Genomic DNA, 20,139 nt, shown 5'->3' with positions numbered 1-20,139 from the left:
CTTTTTACTCTTTTCTTTGAAGTCTCCATGAACCTAGAACCTATTCCTTGGAAACTCTTCCTTCTTCTTGATTAAGCTTCCCTATCTTGTCCTACTCCACTGACTAATACTGTAGTTGATGGCTGGTATTTGAGATTAATTAACTTTGATGAGCTTTGTTTTTTTTCTATTCTTTTCAGCCATTATTTCAGATTTTCCCCATTCCAACTCTCCAGCCCCTTCCCTTTGAATCTTGTGGTCTTGAGAGCTGATCTCTGTCACATGTCTTGTTGTGCTGAAGGTTTGTGAGATGATTCTGTGTAATTCAGTAATAATAATTAATTTTACTATTATTAATTTATACTAATTATATCAGTAATTATACCTACAATGCTGACTGACATTTATTGAGCTCCTTTATGTGGCTGAGAGCTATGCTAAGGACTCCAGGTGTATTGTCTTATTTCATTTTCACAAAACCCCATTACATATTCATTTATTTATTAAAAAATTTTTTTGAACACTTGCTATATGCTTGATACTGTGTTAGGTGCTAGGGTTACAGTGATAAACAAAACAGTTATTGTCTCTGTTCCTGAAGAGCTTAAGGTGCAGTGGGAGAAATAGATGTTAAAAAGTAAAAATAAATATTTAATGATATGATAAATGACATAGAAGGTGTAACAGAATAATAAGATCGATTTCATTTTATTTTATTTATTTATTTTTTGAGACAGAGTCTCACTCTGTCACCCAGACTGAAATACATTGGCATGATTTCAGCTCACTGGAACCTCTGCTTCCTGGGTTCAAGCGATTCTCCTGCCTCAGTCTCTCAAGTAGCTGGGATTTTAGGGGTGCACCACCATGCCTGGCTAATTTTTTTGTATTTTTAGTAAAGACGGGGTTTCACCAAGTTGGCCAGGCTGGTCTTGAACTCCTGACCTCAAGTGATCTCCCCCCTTGTCCTCCCAAAGTACTGGGATTACAGGTGTGAGCCACCATGCCCAGCCTAGAAGATTCATTTTAGATAGAGTGGTCTGGGAAGGTTTCTCTTAGGAGGTGACGTATTTAAATTTAAACCTAAAGAATAGGAGGACCCCAGCAGGCAGAGGAAGGGCCTGCAGGAAGATGTAAATAATTAACATAAAGAACTTTTCCTTTAATAGAGGAGCTGCAAGAAGATCAGGGAGGCTACATACAGAGTGTCAGAAGGGTAATGCTAGCTGACCCTGGAGGTGGGCCAGACCATCCAGGGCCATGGAAACTGGATTTCTTTCTGAGTGCATTGGGAAACCTGCAGGGTTTTAAGCAGGAAACTGAAGGATCCAATTTATATTAAAAACATTACTCTGGCCATCCTGTGGCGAGTGGGTTGGAGAGGGACAAGAACAAAAGTGAGGAGAACTGTTCTGAGCTTAAGGTAGGATTCAGGTTAGAGGTGGTGACGGTTGGATATGGGATGGTGGTCAAGGAGTTGGAGGAGAAGTGGAAGGTCCAAGAAATATTTCTGAGGTAGAGTCCAAAGGGCCTGGTGACAAAGACACTGGAGTCAGGGTTGACTTAGATTCTTGGCTCAAACAATGGAGCTGATGTAATACCATCCTCTTCCTTTTTCAGTCTGGGAGACTAAGGCTCCAAAAGGTTAGGCAGTATGTCCCAGGAGATGTGTCTAATAAACATTGTACAAGTTGAGCATCCCAAATCCAAAAATCCAATATCCAAAATGCTCCAAAATCTGAGATTTTGAGCACTGCATCGACATGAATGAAACTCAAGGGAAATGCTCATTGGAGCATTTTGAATTTTGGATTTTTGGATTTGGACACTCAACCACTAAATATAATGCAAATATTCCAAAATCTGAAAAAAAATTGAAATCTGAAACATTTCTAGTCCCAAGCATTTCAGACAAGGGATGCTCAACTTGTATCAGGATATGAGCATGGGCCCATCCAACTCCAGAGACTACACATGTAACCAACACACTGTATTATTTCTCAATAAGTCAATCCTGCTGCTTTCTAAAAGGAGAGAAGTGGTTGTCTTCTGGATTATAAACTCTCTGTCAACCATAATTCCATTTGCTTAGTTATCAAAGAGAGAGTCAATGTGCTGGTGTGTTATCTTTAGCATGTTTTGGCCTGAAGTGGATTGGAAAATATTATTTGAACCACATGCTAGAAATGATGTTGTCCTTAGGTGTTTGACTCAGGTAGGCAGGTTTGAATCCGAAGGACTGGAGGTGATCATCCTATCCTAGATATTCAAATTCTGTTGCCAGGAACAACAGGAACCAAGCTTCCTGTTCTTTGTTCTCTCTCATGGGATCAGAAGATGTGTCATTCCTGAATTCCTTAGAGGCCTTTCAGCAACTTACACGACATTGTCAAGGGCAGTTGCCCTGGAAAAAGTGGGTTTACTCTGCGGGAAGAAGAGGAAGATGAAGTAGGTTAATTGGAACTGGAACCTCAGCCCACCCCTCATAACTACAGAGAGAGGACTGGAGACTACAGACAGGCAGATAATAGAGATATTGATAGCATAGGGCAGGATTAAATTTAAAAACATGTAATTTGAAAACTCAGTTATGCATGGTGATCCTAATACAAAATAACTTCTTGAATATGTGTTGGTGATGTCCTGAGACTTTCCGTATGCTGCTGGTGTTTGTGCATCTGTAAAATAACCCTTTTATTTTTACTTTATTTGCAAAATCATAGGTCTGTGGAGAGAGGTAAGAATATAAAAACATGGAGCAATCGTGGGCTTACCTCTTTGGAATGATTAATTGTGGAGTAAATTGTGATGGTATCATTTTCTATAGGTGTCCAGATTTCTGTTTCCTGTAAAAAGAATCATACCAATTTGGCTTACACAGAGACAAAGAGGTTAATGCATAGATATATTCTTAGGAAATACTGTGTGACAAAAAAGAGAATATGTCAAAGTTCTTCCAGAGGAAGGCCGGGGAATGCTCAGTGGAAGACTAAGCTATGAAACTTGTGAGGGTTTAGTGGCATTTCCTGAGCCCCAAACAGAACAGCAACACTGCGGCAAACCAGTGGGCTCAAGAGCCAGAGAAAGACAGCCTTGCTTTATGAAGGGAAGGAATTATTCTTGTCCTTTGTCCAGCTCTACTTTCCTTCCTCCATTTTTAAGAAAAAACTTATATACCAGGTAGTTATATGTTTTGTCTCAAATTTTTGCTAGCTATGACTGAAACTCCCATTTTGCCTGCTCCATCTTTTGCTATAATTCTAACTGCCTTGTCATCATGTCATTGGGGTCTCCTCAAGCATGGGGAATTGGTAGAATAACACTTGGCCTTAGAACGGCTCTGCCTGGAATGCACATTACAGAAATAATAGCAGAAGTCCCTACGGACCTCAAAGAACCTACTCAAAGATTTTGACACTTTAAATTAATGAAGAAGTATTTAGAGAATTATCAAGATCTCGAATGGGCACAGTGGCTCATGCCTGTAATCCCAACACTTTGGGAGGACGAGGCAGGTGGATCACTTGGGCGCAGAAGTTTGAGACCAGCCTGGGCAACATGGTGAAACCCTGCCTCTACAAAAAGTAGAAAAATTATCCTGATGTGATTGTGCTCGCCTGTAGTTGCAGCTACTTGGGAGGCCAAGGTAAAAGGATCACCTGAGCCTGAGGAGGTTGAGGCTGCAGTGAGCTGTGATCATGCTACTGCACTCCACCCTTGGTGACAGAGTGACACTCTGTCTCAAAAAAAACAAAAAACAAAAAACAAACAAACAACAACAACAAAAAACCCTCAAACTCTCCAAAGCACATTTTTTTTCTTTTTGCTGAAGAGAAAGCTAACAGATTTGTGGGAAATTAGTTTTTTGATTTGTCAGAGTGTGAGTTGACTTGTCTTCAGGAGGAATTTGCAAAGGCAATAGAAATGTCTAAGCAAGTGAGAGTACCCCTTCTTGTTTCCTGTCATCAAGGAGCATACTTTGCAAATATAGGTGAAGGGAATCCAAGATTTCTAGCTAGATCATTGCTTACATCATTTGGAAAATGCTAAGCTTTCCTGGCTTATTTTTCAGAAAACTGGCCTCTCAAAATGTATAGTATTATTTAGAGATGTGCCACCTGCAGGTCCTTTATTTAGGGGTGGTGGGGAGTTGCTGATGCATGACAGATGAGTTGCTGATGCTTGACCAAGGCCATCCTGTTATGTTGCTAGATGAGAGGGGAGGAGTGAACCATTGCTCATGGTTTAGTGGCCTCTACTGTGCCCCCTTCCCCTCTTGAGAGACTACTTCTGAGCTCCCCTAAGACCCCTACATGCAGAGTGAGAAGTCAGCCGCCTACTATGGAACTATGTCCATAGGAAACTTTCAAGCTTAGTGGAACTCTGACCCATTCAGCAAGTATTTACTGATCATTATGCTAGGATATAGGGCAAGAGAGAGGAAGACATAATTTGTACTTTCAGTCAGCTTGTAATTAAGCTGAAGGGACAAGACTTACTGATGCATCAAGCAGTTGGAGAATTGTGTAAGGCAGGGTATGAATAAACATTTCCTTAAGGGCGAGAAAGGCAGACACCAGAGTGGTCTAGCACATAACTTTGCAGCCCCTGTCACTGTGGCTCTCTTCTCCTCCCCTCAGTGGTCATTTGTTCAGTTAGATGGTTATGGTGACAAGTTTGTGAACGATGGCTGTAAAACTGACAACAATGGTGTATAAAGCTGAAAGGACTCACCCTGTTTGAATGAGTGACTGAAGCATACACAGTGTTGTTCGTTGGAGAGACTGAAACATACTCTATGTTCCCTGCGGACTCTGCTGTTAACATAGGAAGGCACAGTCAATGGCACAAGGACTCTGGGACTTCTCTCCCAGGACTTCGCCCTCCCCAGAGCACACTGTGTCCCCAGATAGGCAGGTGTTTGAAGCATCTGCTTTCCTGAGGGATCATTCATTCTTGACAGTCTTTGGAGCTCTGGGTGAACCTTCTCAGTCATGTGGTCTATTTCTGACCACATCTCTTGGGGTAGGAGGTGGTGTTGAGGTCCCCTAGAGCTTCAGAGTCTCCCTCAGGCTTCACATGTGGGTCAGGAAGCTCCTGGGACCAAATAACCCTGCCTATGGAAGGGCTAAAGACACCACATTGGCAAACATAATGGAGCCAGTTATTTCACATACGGGATATTATTAAGCTTTTCAGAGGTCCCTATAGTGGATTTGATTATTTTGGAGATGAGGAACTGGAGGCTCAGAAAACTTAACTGACTTGTGCAAAGCCATACAGACAGTGATGAAACAGGAACTCAAATGCATGTCTTCTGACTTCAAACCTTATGCCTTTTCCTCTGCAAGTGATGTCATGCATCACTCATGCATGAAAGGAGACCCAAAGCCAATCTGAGTCCAGAGCCTGTGTTTGTGTTTCTATATCATGTTTTCTCTTTCCACTGTGTCTATCCATTGCCCAGACCCTGGCTGAACAGTAATGATGCAGTCAGACAGTTTGGTTTTGTGCCTTGGATGCTCTAATCCTGCCTGTGCCCTGGACTTGCTGGGTGACAAGGGATGATCCCTTTCACTGGGACTTAGTTTCTCCATCAGCAGGGTGGTGAATGAACCTGATATCACCAAGAGAAACTGTGTGAGTGACTGGTTCACATGCCTATGCCTGTGAACCATGTAGGACCCATGATTACAGATCATCTCCCTTCACACCATGTGGCCTGAGTAATGACATTCTGACTCCTTCCTCTGTCATTATCCAGCCCTCTGCCATCCCCCTCTCTCTTCCATTTGGCTCTTCCCATCTGCTTTATGATGGAGAGTTAAGAGTCTGAATGCTCACCAGGGCCCTGTGTTCGCTGAGTAGACAAATGTAGGGAATCTGAAAAATAAAACCAGAAAATTGAAATGTGTGACAGCAGTGGGAAAGGCATTTCACCCCCAACCCCATGAGTGGTGGGATGTGGTGGGAGGGGACCCAAAAGGAAGGGCAAGCAGCCCTGAGGCAGGGTCCCACTTTTCCCAGTAGGACATTTCTCTCAGGATATTAGCAGGTACAAGATCACATCCAGGGATTATCTCAGTGGACTAGCTGAGCCAGGGTTTGCAGCCTCCCTCCCTCCTCCTGTCCTCCACAAGAGATCCTTGGGAATCAGAGGCCCCAAACTCTCAATCCCTGGAATCTTGGAGAAGAGACAAGTAGGAAGAAAGGAAACCTGCCTCTTCTTTTCCTCAAAACAAGTAACAGCAGTATGATGAAAATGGTGACTATGCATATCCCAGAAACCACAATCAGAATCATTTTGGTATCTGTATATTGAATTTTAACATCTGAAAAGAGAAAAAAGAAATGACATTTGAGACACATCAAGTGAGGCCCACTGTTCTTGGAGCCTCCGTGGAGCCTCTTCTAGGCAATCTTTGGGGACTAGGTAGGTTTGTCTGTACCTGGAGGCTCTGGGGTGGGAGTCCTATGTGGCAGGCAGGGGAGGGTGGGGCCCAGTGGAGTTAGGGGGAGAAAGCAATCCTACATTCACAGGCCTTTGATTTTGGGTTCTGAGTGGGTTGGAGGAGGGGTTGGGGAATGGAGAGGAAGGAAGGAGAGTCCTCTGGGAGTACTGAGAAATGCAGAGCTCCAGAGGGCATCTGTCCCCTCCCAGCAGCATTTTCTGCTTCCCACTGGGCCACTGTTTTGGAAATTATGTAGGATGTGAGGACGCGTTAAACCGCATAGCTGCTCAAGGCTCTCAGACCTGAGGCAGGCTGTTACCTCTGCAAAGCTTCTGGGCAGAGACAGAGAAGGATAAATTACTGACAGCATTCTCTGCTATGCAGGTGTAGTCCTGTTCACTGGAAATCCTGAGGTCCCAGGAGATAGTGAGGTTTGGCTGACTTGAAAGTGTGTTTCCCAAGGCCTCCCATCTGAATGAGACATTGTCATCTGCATCCTCCACAGAGCAAGTCAGCTGGAGCTCACAGGTCCTATTCTGAAATAGCTGACTGTGATTGGTAACTTGTATGTTCCTCAGTTGTCCTGTTTGCAGAAAAAAAAAAGATCCAGATTAAGGACAAATGTCTTGGCTCAGCCCCCTGTGAAAAATATCCTTCACCTCAATGTTTTGTATTTCACCTTTGCTGTGTGTTATGGTCTGTAGACTCTGTAAATGACTCTGCTTATATTGCCTAATTGATGGTAGCAAGGTCTGGGATGACCAAATGATGCAGGACATCAGTATGGGGCAGGATAGTCAGCAGAAGAAGTGGGAAGGGAGAGACTGAGGTTTCCATCAACTAGTTGGGTAGTTTTGGGGTGGTCATTTTATATTTCTGGTCTCCAGTTTGTCCCTGGGGTCCCTTCTAGTCGTTGCACTCTGCCCCTGTGTAAAGACAATTTGGAGACCAAGCCAAGAACTCTGAGGGCACCTCAGTGAGGTCAGAAGCCAAGAGACCAGGTGGAAGGGTCCTGTTTCCTCTGCTATCAGTATTACCTAACTGGGGTGGAAGATGGAAGCATCACTTCCTTGGGGAATTTGAATCTATGGGGATCCTGGTTCCTACTGTATCTAAAGCTGGCTCCAATAGTGAGAAAGAGACTCAGATGTAGAAGGTCAGCAAGAAGAAAGGAAAATGCTGAGAACCAAAGAAGTGGGGAAGGAAGAAGTGAAGAAGCTGAGAGAGCAAGCAAGCAATTCTGGGGAGCAAAGAAGTGCAGTGTATCTAGGCATGTGAGATGACATGTCATGCAGATATTTCTGAGAGCAAAGACCAGGAAATATTGCCTAGTAAGACGTAACTGTGAACCAATGGGAACATGGGAGCAAGACAGAAAAGGCCACTGACTTAGCCTTGGCCTGAGGTTTGAAGTAAAGATGACCCAACCAGGAAGAGAATGACTCCAATTCTCTGATTAGAAGAGACCGAGTAATGCTTTAAGCTTAGTTGAGTAGGGGTTGTGGAGTATCTGTACTGAAATCTTGCCAGAACAGAGTATTCATGTATGGGAAAAGTGTTGGATTTGGAGTCAAGACCTGAATTTTGTAATTTACTGGCTACATGACCACGGACAAATTATGCTATATCTAAGCCTCAGTTTCCTTATCTGTAAGACCAGGTAATAGTACCCACTTCTCAGGTAATTTTGAGGAATAAATGAGACAGTGCCTAGTACAGGGATGGCAAATATTTGGCATGAAAGTCACATCTCCCTCATCCAGTGTTGATGGCTGAACTGAAAAAAAAGAATCCATCTTGTTACCTTTTTCCACTTAATGAATATGTAAGGACATTTCCACATGTATGTAAGTGTGTAAGTATATCTCAAGCTTGGTATAGTCTAAAGGGCTCCTGTTTTTCTCTCCCAAACCTTCTCAACCTGCAGTTTTCCCCATCTGACTTGTTGACAACTGCATCCTTCCTATCACTGAGGCCAAAACCCCTGGAGTTATCGCTGACTCATATCTTCATCTCATACTCCCACATCAGGAAATCCTGGTGGCTTTACCTTCAAAATATGTCCAAAATGCAACCACTTCTCACCATCTCCACTGCTACCACCCTGATCCAAGCCAGCATCAACTCTTGTTTGGACTATTGCAACGGTCTCCTAATTGGCCCATTGGCTTCTACCCTTTCCCCTTGAACTCTATTCTCAACAGAGCAGCCAAAGGAATCCTTTAGACAAGTAAGTCAAATCATATTACTTGTTTGCAAAACCTTCTGATGGCTTTCAGTGTCACTGAGAGTAGAAGCCAAAGTCTTTGTGATGGTTCTCAGTCCTTTTGTGATGTGGCCCCTGTTTCCTTTCTGGCCTCATTTTCTATTACCTCCTCCTTACTCTGCTCCTGGATGTTTGGCCTCTTTGGTGTTTCTTGAGTAGGCTGGGCATAGGGGATCTTGCTATCTATGCTGGATGGCATGTCTTCCAGTTATCTGCGTGGCACACTTCCTCACTTCCAACAGGTCTTGGCTCAAATGTCATCTTTTCAGTGAAGCCTGTTCTGATCACTCCTTTTAAAATTGTCCCCTGCTCCCTGGCACTCTTGATGCTTCTTATACTGTTCTAATCTCTCCTTTGTTCATACCATTCAGGGCTGTCTTACATGCTATATCACTTGTTTATATGTTATGTGAATTGTTTGTTACCTGCCTCTACTTCCCTTCCAGAATGTCCGCTCCATGAGGACAGTGTTCTTTGTCTGTTTTGCTCACTGATGTATTCCAGGTGCCTGTAACAGTGCCTTGGATGTTATCCATGTCTAACAAATATGTTGACTCAATTAATAAACTTATCATGGCTTCAACATTTTCTTAACACTGAACTCTAGGCAGTTGTATTAGTTTGTTTTCACACTACTATAAAGATACTACTTGAGACTGGGTACTTTATAAACAAAAGAGATTTAATTGACTCACAGTTCTACATGGCTGGGGAGGCCTCAGGAAACTTAAAATCATGACGGAAGGGCAAGGGGAAGCAAGTCACGTCTTGCATGGCAGCAGGAGAGAGAGAGAAAGGGCAAGGAAGTGCCACGCTTAATACTATCAGCTTTCATGAGACCTCACTATCATGAGAACAGCATGGGGGAAACCTCCCACACGATCAAATCACCACCCACCAGGTCCCTCCCTTGACATGTAGGGATTACAATTCGAGATGAGATTTGGGTGGGGACACAGAGCCAAACCATGTTAGCAGTCACTCCCAATTAATTGGTATTGGCCCATAAAATCAAATCTTTGCCATTCATATCCTGGCACATACCAAGAGATTGATCAATGTTAAAAATCAAACCTGTATAACTTATACCTTGAAATTCCTTTGCACTATTGTAAAACTACCTGGTGTAGCTTACACAGTTCTCTGTGTATGTGACTTTGAAGGAGATGGCACTCTAAAAAGCCCTGAAAGAGATCAGCATTGAGCCTCAAGAGGGTGATTGTCACAAGATAAGTTATACCTGGTCTTCTCAACAATGTTAGAGGAACATTATCTCAGCAAATGTGATGAAGCCTGGTACCCATTTCAGGCTTTCCATTGGATGAGTCTCTCTTCTCTCCAGTGTCCTACTCTGCCTTTATAATTACTGGTCACCCAGGGTGATTCTGCCTGTAGTGGTTTGAATAATGACCTCAGAAAAGATCTGTCTGTGTTCTAATTCCTAGAATCTGAATATTACCTTATTGGAAAAAAGGGTCTTTGCAGATGGAATTAAGTTATATGAGATTATCCAGTATAATCTGGATAGTCTCCAAACCTGATGACAAATGTTCCCATAAGAGAAAAGCAAAGGGATGTTTGAGACAGACAGAAGAGAAGGAGGCAACCTGACTATGGAGGTAGAGATTGGTGTGACGCAGCCACAAGCCAAAGAAAACCAATGAGTGTTGACAGCAACTAGAAGCTGGGAGAGGCAAAGAGCAGATTGCCCGCTACGGCCTCCAGAGGGAGCACAGCCCTGCCCACACTGTGATTTTGGACTTCTGGCCTCCAGAACTGTGAGAGAATATGAATTTCTGTTACGCCACCTACTTTATGGTATTTCTATTTCAGCAGCCTCAGAAAAGTAATACATTGCCCCAGGGTGATTTTTCCTTTTTAGTTAGAATCACTTGTATAGAAGTTTTCCAGACATCACCTCTTTCCCATTACATTTACCTGTTTGGTGTTCTGTTCTTCAAGGACATGACTTTGACTAATCTAACACTATAAACCTGCCAGATATTCGGGGGATACTAAAAGTTAACATGTAATCTGTCTGTGGAGACATTTTATTTTAACAGTGCTTTTTTGAGTACCATGTCTTAACCCAAAGGACTCTGAGTGAATTTTAGACACTACAGGCCCTCAAGTGGATAAAAATTACAGAATTTCAGTGGCCTTTTATGTTTTCTGGTCTGATTGCCAATTTAATGCTTGAATCTCCTGCTAAGTGATTATTCTAAAGCCATTAATGGCATCTCTGAATATCACTGATTGCTAGAGAGGTATTTTTCTGATATTGACTCATAAGAAATCTCATTATAGTTTCCATAATTTTATGTTGATAACATTTTCATTCTTTTTAATCTTGGGAAGGCAGATTGTTGACTGGTGATTAATATGAGCCATCGGGGGAAAATAGTATTAAAAATTAAATAACCTTGACAGAAAGGATGTTTCTCATTATCAGCCTATCTTTGCAGATAACTTTCTAGGTAGACCACTATTCTGTACACAGACCACTCTACTGGGTCAGACTAGCCTTTGTGAAAAGAGAGGTGTCGTGGCAGGTAGTTATGTGGGAAGTGCTACCATTGCTATCTCTGTGACTTGTAGGCAAATCACTGTGACTGAGGCTGTGCCTCAAGGGTATAAGGTCTGTACCTACCTCATGGAGCCTTTGTGAGAATTACATGGCAAATACATGTAGTGCACAAGGCAACACTATCATAAATATTTGATTTGCATTACTTCTGCTACATTTCTGGTTGAAGAAGACTATTTTATCGGAGTGAAGTAATTCTGGGCTGGGACACAAGACTTAGGCTCTGTCCTCAGCTCTGTCATTAACTGGCTTTGCAATGTCATTGTGTTGACACTGACTCAATGACTCCAAGTGTCATATTCTTTACCACTAGGCGACAGTGCACATTTGAAGTCACATAGGATTGAAATACACGTGTATTTTTCAGTCCATATGGAATTAAACCCCATATTCTGACTTACTTAATATCCTGAGAGTGTAACTGGACAGCTTTGCAGAGGTGTCTGTGGCTATCTGGGCACTGTAAAAGCCTGTGTCTTCCATCTCCAGGTTGCTGAGTTGCAGGGAGTAGGACTGGGTGAAGTGCAGTCGCTTTCCCTGTTTCGGATTAGTCATGTGGATTTCTGGACTTTTGGTTTCATGAGGTACTATGAAGGCAAGAGATGTTCCATTGCAAAGCCAAGTGATGGAGTTGACCTTCTCTCCTGCAGGAAACTCCAGGGGAAGAGTTACTGACTCCCCCAGAATCCCGTTCACCATCAATGGGGTTGAGCTGCTTTGTGAAACTACATTCCCTGTAAACACAGAAGGAAAGGTTTTAAAAATGTTCCTGACCATCTCCCTGCCAAGTCCTGCACCCTTTCACCTAACTCTGCCAGTCTGTTAGAGCTCTCTGATACCAAAACTCAGAGATATGACAGAGTAGGAAAGGGTAAGGAGATGTTTCTAAATGAATAATCACAGTCCCAGAGCTTCGCCTCCAGCAAAATGTCAGCCACTCTTGGTTAGTAGGCAGCTAGTCTAGATGAAACCGGCCCAGTCCAAATGGGTCCTACACTGGCTGGTCACTCCTAGGTCATAAATATACTTTGTGATCCTAGCCTCTGAATTCCTTGGACATTATGTTGAGGGGGACAGGAAACTATAGACTCCAAAAACTGCAAGTCTTTGCTAATAAAGCATAATTAAAGCCTGATATTTACTGATTACCTACTGTGTGTCCAACATAGTAGGCTTGTGCAACTTAGAAGGCTGGTAACAGGGACTAATATCAGGGATTTATAGGATAGTCAGTTCTTCTTATACATTGTTTCATTGACGCTGACTACAGTCTGTGAGGCAGGCAGGATGGATATTATTACTTCCATTTATAGATAAAGGAACTGAGCCACAGAAAAGTTAACTAATTTTCCCAGAGTTGCACAGCTAAAGAATAGCAGAGTCAGGATTCAAACCCAGGTCTTCTGACTCCAGTGACTTTGTGCTCCCTTCATGATACCAGAAGATTTTTTTTTTATTCTCTCAGAAAGATTGTAGTGTAGTTATTGAGGAGACAAAATGGATACATATAGAAATAATAAATATAACTTCAAAGTAACACATGATGGTCACATTCTTGTAAGCTTATTCAGAACTATCAATGTTTAAGCAAAAACGGTGAAATGGTCACAATGATTCTTAAAGAAGATACTTCCTTAGCATCCTTTCCCAAATTCTTAGCAATTATCACACTATTTTGTAGTCTTGTTCACCTGTTTGTCTAACTGACCATGTCTTAATTAGCCTTGCATGTCAGTACTCAGCACCATGTCTGACACATAGTAGAGTCTGTGGAAATGTTCTAGTGGGTCAATGAATAAATAACTATAACCATTACCTCAACCTTCTCAGGATCTCTTGCTTCTTTTTCTTAAAAATTTCAACTTTTATTTTAGATATGGGGTACATGTGCAGGTTTGTTACATGGTTATATTGCACCCAGATAGTGGGCATAATAACTAATAGACAGTTATTCAGCCCATTACCTGTTCCCTTCCTTCCCCCTCTAGTAGTCCACAGCATCTATTAATCCCACATTTATGTCCATGTGTGCTCAGTGTTTAGCTCCCACTTATAAGCAAGAGCATGTAGTATTTGGTTTTCTGTTCCTGTGATAGTTTGCTAGGATTATGGCCTCCAGCTCCACCCATGTTACTGCAAAAGACATGATTTAATTCTTTTTTATGGCTGGTTAGTATTCCATGGTATATATGTACCAAATTTTCTTTATCCAATCCATCATTGATTGGAACCTAGGTTGATTCTGTGTCTTTGCTATTATGAATAGCATAGTATGAACATACAAGTGCATGTGTCTTTTTGGTAAAATGATCTATTTTCCTTTGGCTATATACCCAGTAATGGGATTGCTGGGTTGAATGGTAGCTCTGTTTTAAGTTCTTTGAAAAATCTCCAAACTGCTTTCCACAGTGAAAATTTACATTTCCCAGTAACAGTGTATAACAGTTTCCTTTTCTCAGCAACCTCACCAAGTGGGACCTAGCACCTATTTTTTCTTATTTTTTGACTTTTAATAATAGCCATTCTGACAGAATGAAGGGTCCAGTTTCAATCTTCTGCATATGGCTATACAAAAATACAAAAGAGTGTATTAGTGTATTCTGAATTTTCTGTTCTCTTCCAACTGTCATTCTGACAGAATAGCTATTATTAAAAAGTCAAAAAAGTGTATTTGTTCATTTTCACACTGCTAATAAAGACATACTCAAGACTAGTAATTTATAAAGGAAAGATGTTTAATTGACTCACAGTTCCACATGGCTGAGGAGGCCATGGTGCTCACAATCATGGCGGAAGGTGAAGGAGGAGCAAAGGCATGTCTTACATGGCGGCAGGCAAAGAGAACGTGTGCAGGGGAACTCTCCTTTGTAAAACCATCAGATCTCATGAGACTTATTCACTATCGTGAGAATAGCACAGGAAAGACCTACCCCCATGATTCAATTACCTCCTACTGGGGTCCCTCCCATGGCATGTGGGAATTATGGGAGCTCTACAGTTCAAGATGAGATTTGGGTGGGGACACAATCAAACCATATCAAAAACCAAACCAGCATCTACTGTGTTCTTTTTTTTGACTTTTTAATAATAGCCATTCTGACTGGTGTGAGATGGTATTTCATTGTGGTTTTGATTTGGATTTCTCTGATGATTACTGATGCTGAGCATTTTTTCATGTTTGCTGACTGCTTGTATATCTTCATTTAAGAAGTGCCTGTTCATGTCCTTTGCCCATTTTTTAATGGGGTTATTCATCTTTTTGCATATTGGTTTAAGCTCCTTATAGATTCTGGATATTAGACCTTTTGTTGGATACATAGTTTGCAAATATTTTCTCTCATTCTGTAAGATGTCTGTTTACTGTAATGACAGTTTCTTTTGCTGTGCAGAAGCTCTATAGTTTACTTAGGTTCCAGTTGTCAATTTTTGTTTTCATTGCAATTGCTTTTGGGGACCTAGCCAAAAATTCTTTGCCAAGGCCAATGTCAAGAAGAGTATTTCCTATTTTTTTCTAGGATTTTTATAGCTTGAGGTTTTACATTTAAATATTTGATCCATCTTGAGTTAATTTTTGTATATGGTTAAAGGTAAGGGTCCAGTTTCAATCTTCTGCATATGGCTAGCCAGTTATCCAGCACAATTTATTGAACAGGGAGTCCTTTCCCCATTGCTTGTTTTTGTTGGCCTTGTCAAAAATCAGATGGTTGTAAGGGTGTGGCTTTATTTCTGAGTTTTTTGTTCTCTTTCAGTTGTCTATGTGTCTGTGTACTGGTACCATGCTGTTTTGGTTACTATAGTCTTATGGTATGGTTCAAAGTCAGATAGTGTGATGTCTCTGGATTTTTTGTTTTTGCTTAGAATTGCTTTGACTATTTGGGCTCTTTTTTTGGTTCCATATGAATTTTAGAATGGTTTTTCTAATTCTGTGAAGAATGACATTGGTAGTTTGATAGGAATAGCATTGAATCTAGAAATTGCTTTGTGTGGTATGGCCATTTTAACGATGTTGATTCTTCCAATCCATGAGCATGGAATGTTGTCATTTCTGAGGGTTTCTTATTTCTTATGGGAGGAGCTGAATAGGGAAGGAAATGTCTCTTGGTGTCCTAGTGCTCAGCTCCTGGGTGAGCTTGCACTTCCTCTCTCTTTCATGAATTGTCATATGGGTTCCAGGCACATGAGCATTGCTGTCATCAACATCTTTCCCATCAGCATTTTAACACACTGTTATTTGTCATCTTTACTTCTCTTTCCTCTGAATCACATGGGTGAATACCATGAGCAACATTTTGAGCAGAATGTCCAGATACCAGAGAATACAATTATACGATTCTATTTGTTTAAAGTTGATAAACAGACAAATCTATGCTGTCAGAAGTCAAGAGAGTGGTTTACCTTTGAGGAGGAGGGAAAGGTGGTGAATAGGAGGGAGTATAAAGGAAGGATCCTGGAATGCTGATAATGTCCTATCTCTAGATCTGTATTTGGCTACACAGATTTGTTCATTTTATGATAATTCATTGAGCTGACATTTAAGATTCGTATAGTTTTTCTCTTTGTATTTCAGTTTAAAAAGTTAAAACAGTAACAAAAGCAGAACAAAACAAAATCATGTCTATGGTCTATAAGAACCAAAATGATCTGGCCATTTCTCTTTCTCTGACCTAATTCCTATATTCTCCCCCTTGTTCACTCTGCTCCAGCCCCCTTGGCTATTCCTTGAACAGGCCAGGGCTTTTGCATTTGCAATCCTTTCTGTCTGGAATGTACTTTCTCCAAGTATCCAAGCAGTTCCCTCTTTTGCCTCTGTAAAGTCATTAATGCAAACATTCCTGCTCAGAGAGTTTAAAGAAGTGTGACCACTCTTTTCGCACAATCCGCCCCATCCACCCCTGCACATCCAGCTGCCTTTGGATTTACCAACTAGTACTTACAATCTAGTATACTTTATAAGTTACATATTTGTTTTTGTTTATTTTCTCACCTCTCCACTAGAATGTAATCTCTATGGAGACAAAGATTTTTGTCTGTTTTGTCTACTATTGTGAACATTCTTGAACAGTGCCTGGCACATAGTAAGTATCCCATGAATATTTATTGAGTGAATGGACATATCTCCATTCCATCTCTTGGAGGTTTTGTGTCTAGAATGTTAAAGCTCAGTTCCTTTTGGTAGGGAGTCTGGGCTTACTCAGTGGCCTAAGGACTCACCAGGAGCTGTTCTTCCCTTGCCTAGAACACTTGTTTAAGTTCCATTGATTTTATAGATTGAAATAATTAGTTTATGTAACACGATTTTATCTATGGCTGATATTTATGCTGGGTATAAGAAGAAAGTCAAGGCTAAGGCAGAGTAGTAGCCTGTCTAGGCATTAAAGGAGTGCCCCAAAACAGAGCCAATCTGCAAAGACAAGCACAGAAATTTATTTATTTGTTTGTTTGTTTATTCATTCTGGTGTTCAAATATTCTAATATTTGCTAACTTCTATGCTAATTCAATTAGTAAAACCTTAGGAACCATGGCATATTTATTGGGTCTGTTTTATGTACCAGTTTCTGGACTGGAAACTGGGAATATAAGATACTCTCAGTCCTCTGGGTCCATCATCTGATAGAGGAGCCTGACAGGTAAATGAGTAGTTAGTTCTGATGTGGTGGGTTAGGCATTGAGCTAGCATAAGGCTTGCCTCTGCATTGCCTCATATCACTATTGCACTTACACATGCAATTGCAAGCAGTTCTTTCTCTTTCTTATAATTACAAGATTATTTTCCTTTGTTTTCCATAATCTTGAAGTCAGGGATTCTGATTATTATTTCTATATTCCTAGAACTTAGCACACAATTTCTAGCTCAATAAATGTTGAATTGTTAGAGATATGTGCTCCATGGGAGCAAAAATTTAGAGAATCATAAACTGGGAAGAGTTGGGAGCTGTCAGGGAACAGTTCACAGAAGATGACGCTGCAGCAAAGTCTTGAATAAAAGCTACTAGTTCTCCATTACTTAATTATTTGTAATTCTTCCAAGAATGCCTTGCCTTTTTTTTTTGCACTGCTTTTCCCTCTGCTTAAAATGCCTTTCTTCATCTTTCCTACATGGTAAGCTCCTATTTATCCTTCAAGGATGAGCTAAAATATCTGTTTGCCTCTTATATTTATGGGGGTTTTGCATTGGTACATGGGGAAGGGGAGAAAGGAGTTTGTGGTGAAGGAAAGGGAGAAGGAGCACAGGATGGATGAGATCGTAGGAATAGTTCCCCACAGACCCAAAACCAAACCAAAGCAAAACTGGATTTGAGACAATATGCTTAGGGACAGTGAAGGTCAGATGCTACTGAAAATGCTTAAAACACCCTACGTGAGACTTTGGACAGGAGCAGAGCTGCTTCAGGGCCAAGGTGTTGTGGTGTGGCCCAGAGGGCACACGGAGGTCCTTTTCTCTGCTCTGCCAGGAATCAACACTGATGCTTTGGGAGCATCTGGGACCAGCACCCTTGGCATGGATATTGATGTTCTTGGAATAGGCAGGGCATCTAAATGGCTCTGCTGGCATCCTGTGTGGAGGACTAGAACCAGAAAAGGAGATTAAGAATGGGAAAGATGCCTCATGTTGGCTACAACTCATAGGCTGCTTTGGGGACTCATGGGAAGCTTTCCTTTGAGACTCTCATAAGTCACTGGGGAACCCCTTGCAACATGAAGGTGGTGCTGAGGTCTTGCCCATCCACTGGTGAGGATGTCAAGACAGCAGACATTTGGGGTACATTTGTTTACAAATTTCATCTACTGTATGATGTGTTTTGGGGAACTCAAATAATATCTTAGTCAGCATTGTATTTCCCCATAACCTGGTCCAGGGAACTCAGTGAATGTTAAGTAGATTGGGATTAGGATAGAGAAGTTTTTAAGGGTTACCTGATTAGTGGAGGGTTACTTTGGAAGGTATTAAAAAACATGAAGTATTTTTGAAAATTGGCAAAGTATAAAGAGAGCAGTGTCTTAAGAAAGAGAGGAGAGAGGTAGAACTAAGCAGATTCTGAAAAAGAGAGAAAAGTCAAGAAACTTTGGGGTTTCTAACCTGAGGGACTAGCTTAGGCCCGTCTATAGCTAACAGGGATATAGCAAGCTGTGTTAGCTCCACAGAAGGCAAGTGCAGTATGAAAGAGAGTAGGGGCTGATTTCTCAAGAGAATTAAAAGAGAAGGGAGGAGAAACATAGTCAGGATATTGAGAAGAAGGTAGGACAAATGGAAGTTACTCTTCAGGGTAACAGAGTCCTGAGCAAATTTGGAGCAAAGGGAAGCAGCTGGGAGAAAAAGAAAAAACTTAAGATATGGTGAAAGGGAATATTCAAAACAGTGTCATTCCTGAGGAGGAAGCCAGGGTGGGCTTAGGAGCATAAGTGAAGAGGTTAGTCTTGGGTAGAGGTGGTTCTTTTCTTTTGAGACTGAAAAGAATAAGGTTAAAGATCTCAAAAGATTTAGAGGGTAAAGGGGAAGAAGTTGGAATATTTTGCTTATGTTGTTCTCAAAGTTGTTCTAAGAAAAGTAGATCTCATAGAATCTAGAGGAAGATGGATGAGACATGTAAAAGCTGCTATGAGGAATTTGTTAGGAAACTGATGAGTCATCAATAAATGAGTGTGGAAGCAGTGAGGAGGAATTGGCCAAGGTTGGTTGACAGGCACCATTCATGGAGTCCATCCAGTTTTGCATTGGCTGGTGCCAAAGTGATTGTGGATTTTGCCATTACCTTCAATGGGAAAACCCGCAATCACTTTTGCACCACACTAATAACTTTCTCCAATGATTATAGCACATGTAGCCCAGGAACAGGGAAAGAAGGTGCTGGGGATCACCTAATACTAGCAATAGGCATAGTATAGGTAGGTGTGGCATCAAAGGCGAGAGGGATTTCTGGGGAATGGTGACTACTTTGTTGAAATTGCTGGCCTAAAGTCTGAGGGTCAGTGACATTAGTGAAAATGGCACAATAAATAACTGCAAGGGTCCATCCCTCCACAAAAAACATGCACACTCATGCAAACACACACAGAGTGAGCAAACATTGTCAGAATCAACTTTGTCTGAACTGTAGAAACTAGTCAAAGGATTATAGCAACCAAGCAAATGATGAGTCAAAAAAAGAAGCAACTTAAAAATGCTAGGAGTTCTAGTCTGACCAACATGGCGAAACGCTGTCTCTACTGAAAACACAAAAAATCAGCCAGGCAGAGTGGAACATGCCTGTAGTCCCAGCTCGGGTGGTTGAGGTGGGAGAATTGTTCAAACCTGGGAGGTGGAGGTTGCAGTGAGCTGAGATCACGCCATTGCACTCCAGCCTGGGTGACAGAGTGAGACTCTATCTCAAAAAAAAAAAAAAAAAAAAAAAAAGAAAAAGAAAAGAAAAGGAGTTAAAAAAAGTCAAATACATAGAAATGAAGTATAAAGCAGTGGGTATCAGAGGTGGAGAGAGGGAACAGGGAGGAAATGGGGAGATGTAAGTCACAGGGTACAAAGTTGCAGATATGTAGGGTAAATAAGTCTAGGAATCTAATATACAACATGAAGGCTATACTTATATGATTGTATTGTATACAGAACACTTGCTCAGAGTAGATTTTAGATACTCTTACCATACTTGCATGAAAAGGGTAACAGTGCAAGATAATGAATATGTTAATTTGCATGACTAGAGTAACCATTTCACTGCATATATCAAAATGTCATGTTGTACAGCTTAGATATATACAATTTAAAAAATGATTGGGGAGCTTTGCAGAATGTTTGATTGCCCTTTCCCTGATCTCTTTTCTCCAACTTGATAGCAGTCTTGAACACGGCCGTCTACATTTT

The 20,139-nt window shown here is 41.4% G+C and overlaps 1 protein-coding gene across 4 annotated transcripts in view; it reads right to left on the bottom strand.

Annotated features, from left to right (window-relative positions):
• Positions 1 to 676: 676 nt before the first annotated feature.
• The window catches only part of SLAMF6 (SLAM family member 6), a 39,247-nt gene continuing 19,784 nt past the window's right edge, over positions 677 to 20,139 (bottom strand). Inside the window, exons 2-8 of one of the 4 annotated variants that reach the window (XM_054451280.1) lie at positions 11,686 to 12,018; positions 6,751 to 7,014; positions 6,201 to 6,311; positions 5,824 to 5,862; positions 4,714 to 4,796; positions 2,754 to 2,825; positions 677 to 2,403 (exon numbers count right to left, since the gene is read on the bottom strand). In XM_054451280.1, the coding sequence (XP_054307255.1) occupies positions 2,356 to 2,403; positions 2,754 to 2,825; positions 4,714 to 4,796; positions 5,824 to 5,862; positions 6,201 to 6,311; positions 6,751 to 7,014; positions 11,686 to 12,018 (950 nt within the window). In that variant the 3' untranslated portion in view covers positions 677 to 2,355. The remainder of the gene's footprint in view (positions 2,404 to 2,753; positions 2,826 to 4,713; positions 4,797 to 5,823; positions 5,863 to 6,200; positions 6,312 to 6,750; positions 7,015 to 11,685; positions 12,019 to 20,139) is intronic. The other 3 variants (XM_054451290.1, XM_054451302.1, XM_054451297.1) reach the window with 3 other exon arrangements.

The sequence above is a fragment of the Pongo pygmaeus genome, chromosome 1, assembly GCF_028885625.2.
Source record: "Pongo pygmaeus isolate AG05252 chromosome 1, NHGRI_mPonPyg2-v2.0_pri, whole genome shotgun sequence".
Classification (NCBI taxonomy): domain Eukaryota; kingdom Metazoa; phylum Chordata; class Mammalia; order Primates; family Hominidae; genus Pongo; species Pongo pygmaeus.
Note: the sequence above shows the minus strand (reverse complement) of the source record. Positions and strands in the feature narration are given on the sequence as shown.